The sequence below is a fragment of the Pristiophorus japonicus genome, chromosome 12 (genome assembly GCF_044704955.1).
Source record: "Pristiophorus japonicus isolate sPriJap1 chromosome 12, sPriJap1.hap1, whole genome shotgun sequence".
Lineage (NCBI taxonomy): Eukaryota > Metazoa > Chordata > Chondrichthyes > Pristiophoridae > Pristiophorus > Pristiophorus japonicus.
The window spans coordinates 186,904,899-186,922,297 of NC_091988.1; the positions used below are offsets into that span (position 1 = coordinate 186,904,899).

The window sequence follows — 17,399 nt, forward strand, 5'->3', positions numbered from 1 at the left end:
ATGAGGCTGCAGAGCGACTTGGATAGGTTAGGTGAGTGGGCAAATGCATGGCAGATGAAGTATAATGTGGATAAATGTGAGGTTATCCACTTTGGTGGTAAAAACAGAGAGACAGACTATTATCTGAATGGTGACAGATTAGGAAAAGGGGAGGTGCAAAGAGACCTGGGTGTCATGGTACATCAGTCATTGAAGGTTGGCATGCAGGTACAGCAGGCGGTGAAGAAAGCAAATGGCATGTTGGCCTTCATTGCGAGGGGATTTGAGTACAGGGGCAGGGAGGTGTTGCTACAGATGTACAGGGCCTTGGTGAGGCCACACCTGGAGTATTGTGTACAGTTTTGGTCTCCTAACCTGAGGAAGGACATTCTTGCTATTGAGGGAGTGCAGCGAAGGTTCACCAGACTGATTCCCGGGATGGCGGGACTGATCTATCAAGAAAGACTGGATCAACTGGGCTTGTATTCACTGGAGTTCAGAAGAATGAGAGGGGACCTCATAGAAACGTTTAAAATTCTGACGGGGTTAGACAGGTTAGATGCAGGAAGAATGTTCCCAATGTTGGGGAAGTCCAGAACCAGGGGACACAGTCTAAGGATAAGGGGTAAGCCATTTAGGACCGAGATGAGGAGAAATTTCTTCACCCAGAGAGTGGTGAACCTGTGGAATTCTCTACCACAGAAAGTTGTTGAGGCCAATTCACTAAATATATTCAAAAAGGAGTTAGATGAAGTCCTTACTACTAGGGGGATCAAGGGGTATGGTGAGAAAGCAGGAATGGGGTACTGAAGTTGCATGTTCAGCCATGAACTCATTGAATGGCGGTGCAGGCTAGAAGGGCCGAATGGCCTACTCCTGCACCTATTTTCTATGTTTCTATGTTTCTAACCTGTCCAGTCCCGTCAGAATTTTATATGTTTCTATGAGATTCCTCTCATCCTTCTAAACTCCAGTCGATCCAGTCTCTCCTCATATGTCAATCCTGCCATCCCGGGAATCAGTCTGGTGAACCTTCGCTGCACTCCCTCAATAGCAAGAATGTTCTTCTTCAGATTAGGAGACCAAAATTGAACACAATATTCCAGGTGAGGCCTCACCAAAGCCCTGTACAACTGCAGCAAGACCGCCCTGTTCCTATACTCAAATCCCCTAGCTATGAAGGCCAACATGCCATTTGCCTTCTTCACCGCCAGCTGTAACTGCATGCCAACTTTCAATGACTGATGTACCATGGCACCCAGGTCTCCTGGCACCTCCCCTTTTCCTAATCTGCCGCCATTCACATAATATTCTGCCTTTGTGTTTTTACCACCAAAGTGGATAACCTCACATTTATCCACATTAAAATGCATCCACCATGCGTTTGCCCACTCACCTAACCTGTCCAAGTCACCCTGCAGCCTCTTCGCATCCTCCTCACAGCTCACACCGCCACCCAGCTTAGTGTCATCTGCAAACTTGGAGATATTGATGTATATTGTAAATAGCTGGGGTCCCAGCACTGAGCCCTGCGGCACCCCACTAGTCACTGCCTGCCATTCTGAAAAGGACCCATTAATCCCGACTCTCTGCTTTCTGTCTGCCAACCAGTTCTCTATCCACGTCAGTACATTACCCCCAATACCACCTGCTTTAATTTTGCACACCAATCTCTTGTGTGGGACCTTGTCAAAAGCCTTTTGAAAGTCCAAATACACCACATCCACTGGTTCTCCCTTGTCCATTCTACTAGTTACATCCTCAAAAAATTCTAAAAGATTTGTCAAGCATGATTTCCCTTTCATAAATCCATGCTGACTTGGACCAATCCTGTCACTGCTTTCCAAATGCGCTGCTATTTCATCTTTAATAATTGATTCCAACATTTTCCCCACTACTGATGTCAGGCTAACGGGTCTATAATTACCCGTATTCTCTCTCCCTCCTTTTTTAAAAAGTGGTGTTACATTTGCTACCCTCTAGTCTATAGGAACTGATCCAGAGTCGATAGGCTGTTGGAAAATGATCACCAATGCATCCACTATTTCTAGGGCCACTTCCTTAAGTACTCTGGGATGCAGACCATCAGGCCCTGGGGATTTATCGGCCTTCAATCCCATCAATTTCCCCAACACAATTTCCTGTCTAATAAGGATTTCCTTCAGTTCCTCCTCCTCACTAGACCCTCGGTCCCCTAGTATTTCCGGAAGATTATTTGTGTCTTCCTTCGTGAAGACAGAACCAAAGTATTTGTTCAACTGGTCTGCCATTTCTTTGATCCCCATTATAAATTCACCTGAATCTGACTGCAAAGGACCTACATTTGTCTTCACTAATCTTTTCCTCTTGATATATCTATAGAAGCTTTTGCAGTCAGTTTTTATGTTCTAGCAAGCTTCCTCTCATACTCTATTTTCCCTCTCCTAATTAAACACTTTGTCGTCCTCTGCTGGATTCTAAATTTCTCCCAGTCCTCAGGTTTGCTGCTTTTTCTGGCCTCTTCCTTGGATTTAACACTATCCTTAATTTCCCTTGTTAGCCACGGTTGAGCCACCTTCCCCATTTTATTTTTACTCCAGACAGGGATGTACAATTGTTGAAGTTCACCCATGTGATCTTTAAATGTTTGCCATTGCCTATCCACCGTCAACCCTTTAAGTATCATTCGCCGGTCTATTCGAGCCAATTCACGTCTCATACCATCGAAGTTACCTTTCCTCAAGTTCAGGACCCTAGTCTCCGAATTAACTGTGTCACTCTCGATCCTCAAAGAATTCTACCATATTATGGTCACTCTTCCCCAAGGGGCCTCGCACAACAAGATTGCTAACTAGTCCTTTCTCATTACACATCACTCAGTCTAGGATGGCCAACCCTCGAGTTGGTTCCTCGACATAACTGGTCTAGAAAACCATCCCTAATACACTCCAGGAAATCCTCCTCCACCGTATTGCTACCAGTTTGGTTAGCCCAATCTATATGTAGATTAAAGTCGCCCATGATAACTGCTGTACCTTTATTGCACGCACCCCTAATTTCTTGTTTGATGCTGTCCCCAACCTCACTACTACTGTTTGGTGGCCTGTACACAACTCCCACTCGCGTTTTCTGCCCTTTGGTATTCCGCAGCTCCACCCATACAGATTCCACATCATCCAAGCTAATGTCCTTCTTTACTATAGCGTTAATTTCCTCTTTAACCAGCAACGCTACCCACCTCCTTTTCCTTTCTGTCTATCCTTCCTGAATGTTGAATACCCCTGGATGTTGAGTTCCCAGCCTTGGTCACCCTGGAGCCATGTCTCCGTGATGCCAATTATATCATATTCGTTAACGCAGTTAATTCGAATTAATATATAAAAAAATACAACATGTTGGGAAATTGTAGCTCACTGATTCTGGTCCACAGTTGCTTATGCCATAATGTCTATGATGGGTCTTGCATTCAAAGTGGTTCCCAGAGGCAGGTAGAGGGGGAGGAAAATAATTGAGATCTAATGTATTGAGTTAGCTGATGTCAGTAGAGGTGCTATAATTGGCTTTGGTGTGCCTGAGCTATGGTGGTGAAAATCAGCCAGAGTTTATCAAAAAATACCACAAACTAAACAAGACTCCATTCCATCTCACAACATACGTCACCTTATCGCGAGTGCAGATGTGCTTCGTTTTGCCAACTTCACAAACTCGAGCAAACTTGAGGAAACGTACAAAGTCAAAGTTGTTCCTGATTCCCAAGTGGTGGCAGTCCCTTCAGAAACAAGACAAGACACAGTCAATCACAGCCTTTACATCATATTGTATAAAGGGATGACATGTTCGAATACGTCGCCTTTGGTTCTTTTGCCAATCACTTAAAATCTGTGCCCTCTGGTTCTCGGCCATTCTGCCAACGAGAACAGTTTCAAGAAACAGGAACAGGAGTAGGCCCCTCGAGCCTGCTCCGCCATTCAATAAGATCATTGCGGATCTGATCTTGGCCTCAACTGCACTTCCCCACCTGCTCCCCATAACCCTCGACTCCCTTATCCTTCAAAAATCTGTCCATCTCCACCTTAAATATATTCAATGACTCGGTCTCCACAGCTCTCTGGGGTAGAGAATTCCAAAGATTCACAACCCTCAGAGAGAGGAAATTCTTCTCATCTCCATTTTAAATGTGCAACCCCTTATTCTGAAACTATGTCCCCTAGTTCTAGATTCCCCCACGAGGGCAAACATCCTCTCTGCATCCACCCTGTCAAGCCCTGCTCAGAATCTTATATCTGCTGAAGTCACACGATCCCCAAATGAAGAGATCGGCCAATGGGCTTGTACTTTACATTGTAAACAAGCTCCCCATGGGGGAAAATAGTGCTTCCTGATGTCACTGCTAAATAGCCTAGCTTTAATTTTATTCTGGGTTCGTTGATTCGGGAATTGTCCCTTTAGATTGGAAAACTGCAAATGTAGCTCCAATATTTAAGGATGGTAAGAGAGAGAAACCAGGAAATGGTAGTCCTGTTAGTGTGGCATCTGTTGTGGGGATGTTATTTGAAATCTATAATTAAGGACAGAGTAACTGAGCACTGAAAGAAATTTGAGCTGATTAGACAGAGCTATCATAGTGCGTAAAGGGTGGGTCATGTCTAACGAACTTAATTGAATTTTTTGAGAAAGTAACTGAAGTAATAGATAAGGAAATGTTTATGGATGTAGATTATATGGACTTCCAGAGACATTCAATAAGGTTCCACATAAAGATAGTTAGCTAGAATTAAAACTCATGGAATTGAAAGCAAATTATTGACCTGGTTAGAACATTGGTTAGGCAGTAGAAGATAGTAGGGTTAATAGATATGTACTCTAATTGGACAGGATCTATGCTGGGACCTCAACTATTCACTATATTTTTTTAATGACTTGGATAACACAATAGAGTGCCGTATACACAAGTTTGCTGATAACAAAAAGATTGGCGGTATAGTAACAACAAATTTTATTTATATAGCGCCTTTAACATAGTAAAATGTCTCAAGGTGTTTTACAGAAGTATTAGAAGACAAAAAAATAAATATGTTACCGAGCCACACAAGGAAAAATTAGGGCAGGTGACCAAAAGCTTGGTCAAAGAGGTAGGTTTTAAGAAGCACCTTAAAGGAAGAAAGAGAGGTAGAGAGGAGAGGTTTAGCCAGGTTCCAGAGCTTGGGGCTTAGGCAACAGAAGGCATGCCAATAATTGAGTGATTATAATCAGGGATACTCAGGAGGGCAGAATTAGAGGAGCGGAGATATCTCGGTTGGGGGGGGGGAAGAGTTGTGCGGCTGGAGAAGCTTAAGAGAGATAGGGAGATAGGGAGGGGTGAGGCCATGGAGGGATTTGAAAACAAGGATTAGAATTTTGAAATCGAGGTGTTGCTGAAACAGGAGCCAAAGTAAGTCAGCAAGCACAGAGGTGATGGGTGAGCGGGACTTGGTGCGAGTTGGGACACGAACAGCCGAGTTTTCGATCACCTCAAGTTTATGTAGTGTAGAATGTGGGAGGCCAGCCAGGAGTGTATTGGAATAATCAAGTCTAGATGTAACAAAGGCTTGGATGAGGCTTCAGCAGCAGACGGGCGATGTTATAGAGATGGAAATAGGCGGTCTGAATCATACTGCGGATATGTGGTCGAAATCTCAATTCAGGTCAAATATGACACTAAGGTTGCAAACAGTCTGGTTCAGCCTCAAACAGGAGTGAGGGGGATGGTGTCAGTGGCTAGGGAACGGAGTTTGTGGCGGGGACCAAAAACAATGGCTTCGGCCTTCCCAATATTCAATTGGAGAAAATTTCTGTTACTGTCCAGAAACTGCCACCCTTGCTTTAAATCAACTTTGTAATGTACCTGGTGAGCCCCCACTGAGAAGGGCCGTGGATTAAAGAATGTTCATCACCAATTGATCAATGAGATCGAGAGACCAAAGGTCGGCTTACCTGGCAAAGTAATCCCACTTATCAACATCAATCCCATTTCTCTTATTGGCGACGATTTCGTATAGAAAGCCCTTCTCCTTCGTACGGCCTTTGTAGGGCCACTGAAGAGACAAGATACCACAGTTAGCTTTATAAAGCAGCTCACAGGACAGTGAATATTGAGAACTGTCACTTGTTCTCTTCTTCCTCATTCCCATCTCCTCAAATCTCCACACGATGCACAAGTGTAGCTGAATTGCGATAACTGGTCCAGTGGGCCGAGCTCGACCATATTGTGCTGGGTCAGGATGCAGCATGGCAATTCATCCAGCAGATGGCCAACACCTGGTCCATTTCCCTCACATAAACCAACCACCAGCACCTCTGTCCTCCAATTTTACCACTTTCTTCCCCTCATCATCATAGGCAGTCCCTTGAAACGAGGATGACTTGCTTCCACGCCAAAAAATGATGAGTTCACAGGCGTTTCAATGAAGGACCTAATATTCCAGATCCTGAACTGCATCCTCAAGGGTGGAAGATGCCTGTGCGTGGATTGTTTTTAACGTGTGGTGGCCTCCACGCGGGCTTGACAGAGCTCGGTCTTGGTCCAGTGGCAAGGGTTAACCAGGACGACTGGAGAGCAGCTCTGCTGCACGGGCCGAGTACGCACACATATCGCAGTGTGGGCTGGCCCGTGCTGCCCCTGGGCCCTCGCCTCTTCTGGCTCCGAAGTCACGCCTCTCCGAGGTCCCAATTTCATCCCTTTACATTCTCTCGCCGCTCCTTCACCCCGGCCTCGCTGCTCCTGCTGTATCTGCCCACGCTCCAATCACCGACCTGGACCTTGATGACGTCCCTCTTGGCTGCCGTCGCCCTCCTGCACCAGCTCGCACTGTCCCTTGAAGTGGTACGCCGCCACGTTGTACAGGGGCCGCCGCTCACCGCTGCTTTTATGGCCCCGACCTGCCGCTGGTGGTCTCTCGCCGGTTGGGGCCGCCACGCTTCCCCCACACCCCCTTTGCCGACTGTGGAGATACATGTTGGGTCACGGTCCCCAGGCACTGGCATCTCGCCCAAGTAACCAGCCTTCACGTAAACCTTGACAACAAGCAGCAGCGGACTATTCAGCCGTGGAGGGCATCAGAGCGAAGCCTGTTCTTTATCTTCATGCAACATCAAGCACGCATACTTTAAACCGAGACACACTGGATAGCAAACAGGAGCTGGAGCTCTGGCTAATCTTTCCCTTTCCGAGCCCAGAGACATAGAAGCCAAATGGGGCACCCGCTAACTTTTTTTTGAAACACACATTCTTGGGATGAGTCATTGGCAAGGCCATCCCGAGTTGCTCTGAGAAGATGGAGGTGGGCCACCTTCTTGATTCACTGCAGAGAGAGTGGGTTTGATACAACCAATTAACCTGCTAGGCCACATGAGAGGGCAGTTAAGAGTCAACCACAATGCTGTGGGTCTGGAGTCACATATAGGCCAGACCGGGTAAGGACGACAGGTTTCCTTCCCTAAAGGACATTAGTGAACCAGATGGGTTTTTAATGACGTTCAGACAACTTCAGTGTCACTTTTTCTGTTACCAGATTTTTTATTTCTAAATTTTTTATTCAACTGAATTCAAATTCTCAATCTGCCATGGTTCTCTGGATTACTGGTCCAGTAAAATAACAACTGCATTACCATACCGCTTCATCCAATCGATGATCAGCTAACTCTGCATAGAACAGGGACTGAACCTATGGCTTCCCGATTCCTTATGCCTCAGTACATCGAACTGCATTCAGCATCGGAGCCTTTCCACCCTGTAAATGCATGCACCTGCACATATGCTCACATGGTTGTTGAGCTGTTGTCTTTGGGCACCCTGTGCGGAGGGGAGCGGGTAGGTCCGAAGGCCTCCTTGTAGGACTGCTCCTGGGCACGGCCAAGGGTGCCATCAGCCGGTCCAGGCAGCGGGCGGTCGTTCAGCCTGACTGCCTGCCTCTCTTCCGCGCGTACATCCGGGCCAAGGTGTCCTTGGAGATGGAGCACGCGGTGTCCACCGGTACGCTCGCGGCTTTCCGCGAGAGGTGGACATCGGAGGGACTGGAGTGCATCGTCACCCCCGGCAACCAAATTTTAATTTGATTTTATATGTTTTAAAGTTTAATTTGTTTTCATTACTGGGTTTTAGTGTCCCCCTCCCCTTTTATAGGGGGCACTTGTAAAAATTTATGATTTTAATGTCCAAAAAAACCCACAAAAAAACAAAAAAAAGGGGGCAGTTGGAAAGTGTCTGGAGTGTCCCCCAGATCGGGGGGCACTTGATTTAATGTTTATTTTTGGTTTCCCCAAAAGAATTGTTGAGCTGTTGAGTTGGGAGTGGCTTAGCCAGTCACGTGATGCTCACAAGACTCAATAAAACCCCAGTCAGTTGAGTTCAAGGGATCCACGCTGAGGCAGGTGGTTGTGAACCTGGTGGATGAACTGGTAATGTGTAGTGTGGTTGTTAAACCTTGGTTAATAAACCAACTAGTTCTTAAGAGCAATGTGTTGCTATGAATTCTTAAACAAAGAACCCATGAAGTAAATACATTACACACTTCCATTTTGAAATAAAGCCTACGGACCATCATTGGGTGTACAAACGTGGGTTATAATTTTTAAAGCAGTTACCTCTCACAAACCATTCCTCCTCCCTTTCCCTTGCTTCAATGTGGTCACTTACCACTGAGCGCCTTGTACTGCAGCCCTCTCCATTACTCTTCGCCTCCATTATTGGGCCTCGGATCTGCTCCTTGATAAAGTCAAGGTCCACTGGTAACTCGAGGCCATGGTTCTGCAGAACATCTTCCAGCCCATTGGATGAGATCAAGTGATCAAACATCTTCAATGATGCATCCTCGTGCTATATTCAATTACAATACAGGGAAGAAAGATTGGATCATCATTCTATGCAGATGACTAAGAAATGAAATCAAACGGTCACACACCCAAGGCCCAGGTCACACACATTTACCGCTACACTGAATTCCCACTCGCGGGTAAGAATCTCTGCATAACTTTACGTTCATGCTCTGACTTCCTCTTGGGGTCAACTTACGTGGGAATAATGCCTCCATCAACATTCCTCGGGTAATGTCCGTATCTCTCGGAGCTTAGACAGGAGAAAGGAAGTGAAAACCCAGCAGGGAAAGGACAAAATTCGCACGTTTGGTGGGGCAGGGAAACCAGGCAAACAAAATGTTTTTTTTTAAAAAAAGGGCAGGGATCTGGCATCACTCCACTAAAGCGTAACGCCCCTGGCAGTCAGTCAAGCACTGGGACAGACAGTACCGTTCGGCCCCTTGAGCCTGCTCCGCCATTCAATGAGATCATGGCTGATCTTCGGCCTCAACTCCACTTTCCTGCACTCCCCCCATATCCCTGGATTCCCTTAATATCCAAAAATGTATCGATCTCGGTCTTGAATATACTCAACGACTGGGCCTTCACGGCCCTCAGGGGTAGAGAATTCCAAAGATTCACCATCCTCTGAGTGAAGAAATTTCTCCTCATCTCCTAAATGTCCAACTTCTTATTCTGAGACCCCTGGTTCTCGACTCCCCAGCCCGGGAAAACATCCTCTCTGCATCTACCCTGAATGTTATATGTTTTAATGAGATCACCTCTCATTCTTCTGAACTCTAGAGAATGTAGGCCTAGTCTACTCAATCTCTCCTTATCGGATAATTTCTCCCATCCCAGGAATCAGTCTGCTGAACCTTCGTTGCACTCCCTTTATGGCAAGTATATCCTTCCTTTGGTACGGAGACCAAAACTGTACACAATACTCCAGGTGTGGTCTCACCAGGGCCCTATATAATTGCAGTAAGATGGCTTTACTCTTATACTCAAATCCTCTTGTAATAAAGGCCAACATACCATTTGCTTTCTTAATTGCTTGCTGTACCTGCATGTTAACTTTCAGTGATTTGATAATATAGACAGAGACAATGCTTCCATTTGTGGAGACCAAAACTAGAGGATATAAATATAAGATAGTCACTCGTAAATCCAATAGGGAATTCAGGAGATACATCTTTACCCTGAGAGTGGTGAGAATGTGGAATGCACTGCCACAAGGAGTGGTTGAGGCGAATAGCACAGATGCATTTAAGGGGAAGCTAGATATACACATGGGTGCGAAAGGAATAAAAGGTTATCTGATAGGGTGAGATGAAGAGGGGGTGGGCGGGGACCCGTGTGGAGCATAAACACCGACCAGTTGGGTCGAATAGCCCTTTTCTGTGTCAGCTGTGGCTCAGTGGGTGGCACTCTCTCCTGACTCAGAAGGTTGTGGGTTCAAGTCCCACTCCAGGGACTTAAGCACAAAAAAAAAATCAAGGCTGACACTCCAGTGCCGTGCTGAAGGAGCCGCTAAACTGTCGGAGGTGCCGCCTTTCGGATGAATTGTTAAACTAAGCCCCCTCCTCCCCCCAGTCTGATTTCTCAGGTAAACGCAAAAGATCTCATGGCACTATTTTGAAGAAGAGCAAGGGAGTTATCCCCGGTGTCCTGGGCTAATATTTATCCCTCAATCAGCATCACTAAAAAAACAGATTATCTGGTCATTATCACATTGCTGATGGGGGGACTTGCTGTGCACAAAGTGGCTGCCGCATTTCTCACATTACAAACAGTGACTACTCCTCTAAAAAGTACTTAATTGGCTGAAATTGACACGTCCAGTGGTCATGAAAAGCGTTAGAGAAATCCAAGTCTTTCTTTCTTTTTGCTCTGTGCAGGTCTATACAATGCTGATTATTAGCCAATTTTAGGAAAGAGTATAAAAGAGGCATACAGCTAAACAGTTAACGTGACCATTCATACAGACACAGAAGCGAGGATATGGGCAGATGAACAGTTCGTGTGACCGGACTTTGCCTGAAATTAGCAGAGCTTTATAAATCAGTGTCAAACTACTAAGAACTTGCTGAGCTGCCCAAAATAGCTGGCCCACTTAATACATCATCAGCAGCGACGTAGTAATTGACTCCTGTGGCAACGACAAGCATCATTTGCCTGACATAAACGGCTGCTCAGGCTAAGAGCAGACGGTGTAAGTGCAGCCTGTACCTAACTTTCAAGAGGACGCAGCTCCCACACAATCCATCCTTCTGGTACAAGTGGGGAATGTGCAAATATAGCAACAGAATATCGGCAGTTTTGTGGGATTGGCTCACACTCGCTGGAAACTGGGTTGCGACTGCTTAACTCGCTTCGGATGCTTGCAGCAGGAACAGACAGCAGAGACTTTAATTGCTTCAGTGTCAAAGGACTATGAACCAAGTACCACAACCAGAAGTGACAGGGCAGCCACTGCAACATTCATTCTCTTGGAAATCTGTAATCTGATTCCCACTGAACTTCCTCGAAGATATTCCCCCCGTTAATATGATGGTGACGTCCAGCTCACTGCAATGCCTCTTGTGACACTCAGCATTACTCAGACTCTACAGGCAACATTCACCTTCCATTTCATCCCCTCTCGTGTAAGGGGGATAAATTTTCCATCAAACATGTGCGAAAATGGCCCGTGACCTGGGAAAACAAAAGGCAAAGGGTTAAGCTCACTGCATGGAAGTTCAAAAAGTTATTTCATAGAACAGTACAGCACAGGAGGCGACCATTCGGCCCATCGAGTCTGCGCCGGCTCTTTCGAAGAGCGAAGAGCGATCCAGTTAGTCCCACTCCCCCGCTCTTTCCCCATATCCCTGCAATTTTTTCTCCTTCAAGTATTTATTCAATTCCCTTTTGAAGGCTTCGATCGAATCTGTATCCACCGTCCTATCAGGCAGTGTTTTCCAAATCCTAACCACTCGTTGCATAAAAAGGGTTTTCCTTATGTCGCATCTGGATCTTGTTATAGGCTGACTTTAGAACGTAATATCCTGATGTTATCATCTTGGCTGAACCCGATGTTGATTTAATCCAAGCACTGGAGGAATGTTGCTATTGCTGACCCAAGTTTGACCTTTGACCCTATTGCACTGCTCCAACTTTGCACTTTTTACACATTCCATGGGGTCACCGAGCCAGGTATCGAGGACCATTTCCGTTCCCTTCACCCATCAGCCCTGTGTTTGCTGGTTAAAATTGGCTCCCGGTCCGGCAACACCTCGATTTTAAAGTTCTCATCCTAGCCACACGCACATCTTTCAAAGGAAATCACACCAACTTAAACCTCACTGCACAATATTGTGAGTAACACCTACAATGAGTTGCAGCTTTAGGGCACGTCTGTCACTGTGCATGTACCGGTACTCCCTTCAACTTATTAAGTGTCTGGACCCTCTTCCATGGATTTGTTACCTCTGGACGCGACTATTCAAATACTCTCCTGGCTGCCCGGCCTCCCACCTTAGTATCATAGAATCTTACAGCACAGAAGGGGGACATTCGGCCCCTCGTCTCTGTGCAGGCTCTTCAGTCCCATACCCCAACTTTCTCCCCGTAACCCTTCAAATTGCTTCTCTTCAACTATGTCCAATTGCCTTTTTAACGTTCCCATGGAATCGGCTTCCAACGCTCTTCCAGGTAGTACGTTCCAGATCATAAACATCTTTGTGGGAATAAAATCTCCACATTTTCCCTCTGGTCCCTTTGCCAATTATTTTAAATCTATGACCTCTGGTCACTGACCCACATTTCCTCCAGCATGTGGGTCGGTGATCATACTTGCTCTATCAAAACCACATGTGGTTTTCAATACCACGATTCTGTCTCCCCTTAACGTTGTCTGCTCTAAGGAGCACAATCTCAGCTTCACCAATCTCTCGTCCTGGTAAACATCCTCGGCACCCGCTCCAAGGCCTCGATAACCTTCCTAAAGTGTGGTGCCCAGAATGGTACACAATACTCCAGCTGAGGCCTAAACAGTGATTTGTAAAGGTTTAGCATCACTCCCTTGCCCTAATTTACAAAGCCAAGCGTCCCATACACTTTCTTAACCGCTTTATCAACTTGCCCTGTCACCTTCAAGGATTTGTGAGTATGCACCCCCTGTCCCCTCTGCTTTTGCATCCTCTCAAAATAATACCATTTCGATAATACAAAAGCAAAATGCTGCGGATGCTGGAATCCGAAATAAAAACAGAAAATGTTGGAAATCTCAGCTGGTCAAGCAACATATCTGTGGAGAGATAAACAGAGTAAATGCTTCAGGTCAATGACCCTTCGTCAGAACTGGCAGGTGTTCGAAAAGAACACAAACTTAAGAAGCACTGAAAGGGGGAGGGGAAGAAAGAGCCACAGGGAAGGTCTGTGATAGGGTGGAAGGCAGGAGAAATTAGAGACACAAAAGGGATAATGGGCCGAATTGAAATAGCAATGACCAGAGTTAGAAAAAGGTTAGTCTAATCTCGTTGTGAGAGGCCCCTTGGGGAAGAGTGACCATAATATGGTGGAATTCTACATTAGGATGGAGAATGAAACAGTTAATTCAGAGACCATGGTCCAGAACTTAAAGAAGGGTAACTTTGAAGGTATGAGGCGTGAATTGGCTAGGATAGATTGGCGAATGATACTGAAGGGGTTGACTGTGGATGGGCAATGGCAGACATTTAGAGACCGCATGGATGAACTACAACAATTGTACATCCCTGTCTGGCGTAAAAATAAAAAAGGGAAGGTGGCTCAACCGTGGCTATCAAAGGAAATCAGGGATAGTATTAAAGCCAAGGAAGTGGCATACAAATTGGCCAGAAATAGCAACGAACCCAGGGACAGGGAGAAATTTAGAACTCAGCAGAGGAGGACAAAGGGTTTGATTAGGGCAAGGAAAATAGAGTACGAGGGGAAGCTTGCAGGGAACATTAAAACGGACTGCAAAAGCTTCTATAGATATGTAAAGAGAAAAAGGTTAGTAAAGACAAATGTAGTTCCCCTGCAGTCAGAATCAGGGGAAGTCATAACGGGAACAAAGAAATAACAGACCAATTGAACAAGTACTTTGGTTCGGTATTCACTAAGGAGGACACAAACAACCTTCCGGATATAAAAGGGGTCAGAGGGTCTAATAAGAAGGAGGAACTAAGGGAAATCCGTATTAGTCGGGAAATTGTGTTGGGGAAATTGATGGGATTGAAGGCCGATAAATCCCCAGGGCCTGATGGTCTGCATCCCAGAGTACTTAAGGAGGTGGCCTTGGAAATAGCGGATACATTGACAGTCATTTTCCAACATTCCATAGACTTTGGATCAGTTCCTATGGAGTGGAGGGTAGCCAATATAACCTCACTTTTTAAAAAAGGAGAGAGAAAACAGGGAATTATAGACCGGTCAGCCTGACATCAGTAGTGGGTAAAATGATGGAATCAATTATTAAGGACGTCCAGCGCATTTGGAAAGAAGTGACAAGATAGGTCCAAGTCAGCATGGATTTGTGAAAGGGAAATCATGCTTGACAAATGCTCTGGAATTTTTTGAGGATGTTTCCAGTAGAGTGGACAAGGGAGAACCAGTTGATGTGGTGCATTTGGACTTTCGGAAGGATTTCGACAAGGTTCCACACAAGAGATTAATGTGCAAAGTTAAAGCACATGGGATTGGGGGTAGTGTGCTGACGTGGATTGAGCACTGGTTGGCAGACAGGAAGCAAAGAGTAGGAGTAAATGGGTACTTTTCAGGATGGCAGGCACTGACTAGTGGGGTACCGCAAGGTTCTGTGCTGGGGCCCCAGCTGTTTACATTGTACATTAATGATTAGACGAGGGATTAAATGTAGTATCTCCAAATTTGCGGATGACACTAAGCTGGGTGGCAGTGTGAGCTGCAAGGAGGATGCTATGAGACTGCAGAGTGACTTGGATAGGTTAGGTGAGTGGCCAAATGCATGGAAGATGAAGTATAATGTGGATAAATGTGAGGTTATCCACTTTGGTGGTAAAAACAGAGAGACAGACTATTATCTGAATGGTGACAGATTAGGAAAAGGGGAGGTGCAACGAGACCTGGGTGTCATGGTACATCAGTCATTGAAGGTTGGCATGCTGGTACAGCAGGCGGTTAAGAAAGCAAACGGCATGTTGGCCTTCATAGCGAGGGGATTTGAGTACAGGGGCAGGGAGGTGTTACTACAGTTGTACAGGGCCTTGGTGAGGCCACACCTGGAGTATTGTGCACAGTTTTGGTCTCCTAACTTGAGGAAGGACATTCTTGCTATTGAGGGAGTGCAGCGAAGGTTCACCAGACTGATTCCTGGGATGGCGGGACTGACATATCAAGAAAGACTGGATCAACTGGACTTGTATTCACTGGAGTTCAGAAGAATGAGAGGGGATCTCATAGAAATGTTTAAAATTCTGACGGGTTTAGACAGGTTAGATGCAGGAAGAATGTTCCCAATCTTGGGGAAGTCCAGAACCAGGGGTCACAGTCTAAGGATAAGGGGTAAGCCATTTAGGACTGAGATGAGGAGAAACTTCTTCACCCAGAGAGTGGTGAACCTGTGGAATTCTCTACCACAGAAAGTTGTTGAGGCCAATTCACTAAATATATTCAAAAAGGAGTTAGATGAAGTCCTTACTACTAGGGGGAATCAAGGGGTATGGCGAGAAAGCAGGAATGGGGTACTGAAGTTGCATGTTCAGCCATGAACTCATTGAATGGCGGTGCAGACTCGAAGGGCCGAATGGCCTACTCCTGCACCTATTTTCTATGTTTCTATGATCGGGTGTGAATGGCGGAATAATGACCAGCTGCCTTTATAGACAAAGAGAAAAAACCTAAGCTCGGGGGGGGGGGGGGGGAAGGAAGGGAGCCAAAGATTGGTAGAGATTATGTTCTGAAATTGTTGAACCCGATGTCGAGTCCAGAAGGCTATAAAGTGCCTAAAAAGATGAGGTGCTGTTCCTCGAGCTTGCATTGAGCTTCATTGGAACAGTGTAAGAGGCCAAGGACAGAGAGATCAGAGTGGGAGTGGAGCGGGGAATTGAAGTGACAAGCAACTGGAAGCTCAGGGTCACACTTACGGACTGAACTGAGGTGTTCCGCAAAGGGATCACCCAATCTGCGTTTGGTCTCCCCAATGTCGAGGAGACCGCATCGTGAGCAGCGAATACAGTATAATAAATTGAAAGAAGTTACAAGTAAATTGATGTTTCACCTGGAAGGAGTGTTCGGGGCCCTGGATAGTGGGAAGGGAGGAGGTAAAAGGGCAGGTGTTGCATCTCCTGCTCTTGCACGGGAAGGTGCTGTGGGAAGGGAAGGGGGTGCTGGGGGTGACTGCAGAATGGTATCATGTCGTTTCACCCAAAGTGCATCACGTCACACTTATCTGCATCTACCATGTGTTTGCCCATTACACTACAACAATGACTACACTTCAAAAGTACTTCATTGGCTGTAAAGCGCTTTGAGACATCTGGTGGTCGTGAAAGGCACTATAGAAATGCAAGTCTGTCTTTCCTTTTACATTGGTCATAAGAACATAAAAATTAGGAACAGGAGTAGGCCATCTCGCCCCTCGAGCCTGCTCCGCCATTCAATAAGAACATGGCTGATCTGGCCATGGACTCAGCTCCATTTACCCGCCTGCTCCCCGTAACCCTTAATTCCCTTATTGGTTAAAAATCTATCGATCTGTGACTTGAATACATTCAATGAGATAGCCTCAACTGCTTCCTTGGGCAGAGAATTCCACAGATTCACAACCCTCTGGGAGAAGAAATTCCTTCTCAACTCGGTTTTAAATTGGCTCCCCCGTATTTTGAGGCTGTGACCCCTCGTTCTAGTCTCCCCGACCAGTGGAAACAACCTCTCCGCCTCTATCTTGTTTATCCCTTTCATTATTTTAAATGTTTCTATAAGATCACCCCTCATCCTTCTGAGCTCCAACGAGTAAAGACCCAGTCTACTCAATCTATCATCATAAGGTAACCCCCTCATCTCCAGAATCAGCCTCGTGAATCGTCTCTGTACCCCCTCCAAAGCCAGTATATCCTTCCTTAAGTAAGGTGACCAAAACTGCACGCAGTACTCCAGGTGCGGCCTTACCAATACCCTATACAGTTGCAGCAGGACCTCCCTGCTTTTGTACTCCATCCCTCTCGCAATGAAGGCCAACATTCCATTCGCCTTCCTGATTACCTGCTGCACCTGCAAACTAACTTTTTGGGATTCATGCACAAGGACCCCCAGGTCCCTCTGCACCTCAGCATGTTGTAATTTCTCCCCATTCAAATAATATTCCCTTTTACTGTTTTTTTTTCCCCAAGGTGCATGACCTCACACTTTCCGACATTGTAATCCATCTGCCAAACCTCAGCCCATTCGCTTAACCTATCCAAATCTCTTTGCAGCCTCTCCGGTGTCCTCTACACAACCCGCTTTCCCACTAATCTTTGTGTCATCTGCAAATTTTGTTACACTACACTCTGTCCCCTCTTCCAGGTCATCTATGTATATTGTAAACAGTTGTGGTCCCAGCACCGATCCCTGTGGCACACCACTAA

General features: G+C 45.9%; 1 protein-coding gene across 1 annotated transcript in view; it reads right to left on the bottom strand.

Moving 5' to 3' along the window:
- Positions 1–17,399, bottom strand: part of LOC139277595 (deoxynucleoside triphosphate triphosphohydrolase SAMHD1-like) — a 71,473-nt gene that overhangs the window by 32,197 nt on the left and 21,877 nt on the right. Inside the window, exons 6-9 of the mRNA XM_070896272.1 lie at positions 11,417–11,487; positions 8,633–8,812; positions 5,932–6,032; positions 3,619–3,727 (exon numbers count right to left, since the gene is read on the bottom strand). Of these exons, the coding sequence (XP_070752373.1) occupies positions 3,619–3,727; positions 5,932–6,032; positions 8,633–8,812; positions 11,417–11,487 (461 nt within the window). The remainder of the gene's footprint in view (positions 1–3,618; positions 3,728–5,931; positions 6,033–8,632; positions 8,813–11,416; positions 11,488–17,399) is intronic.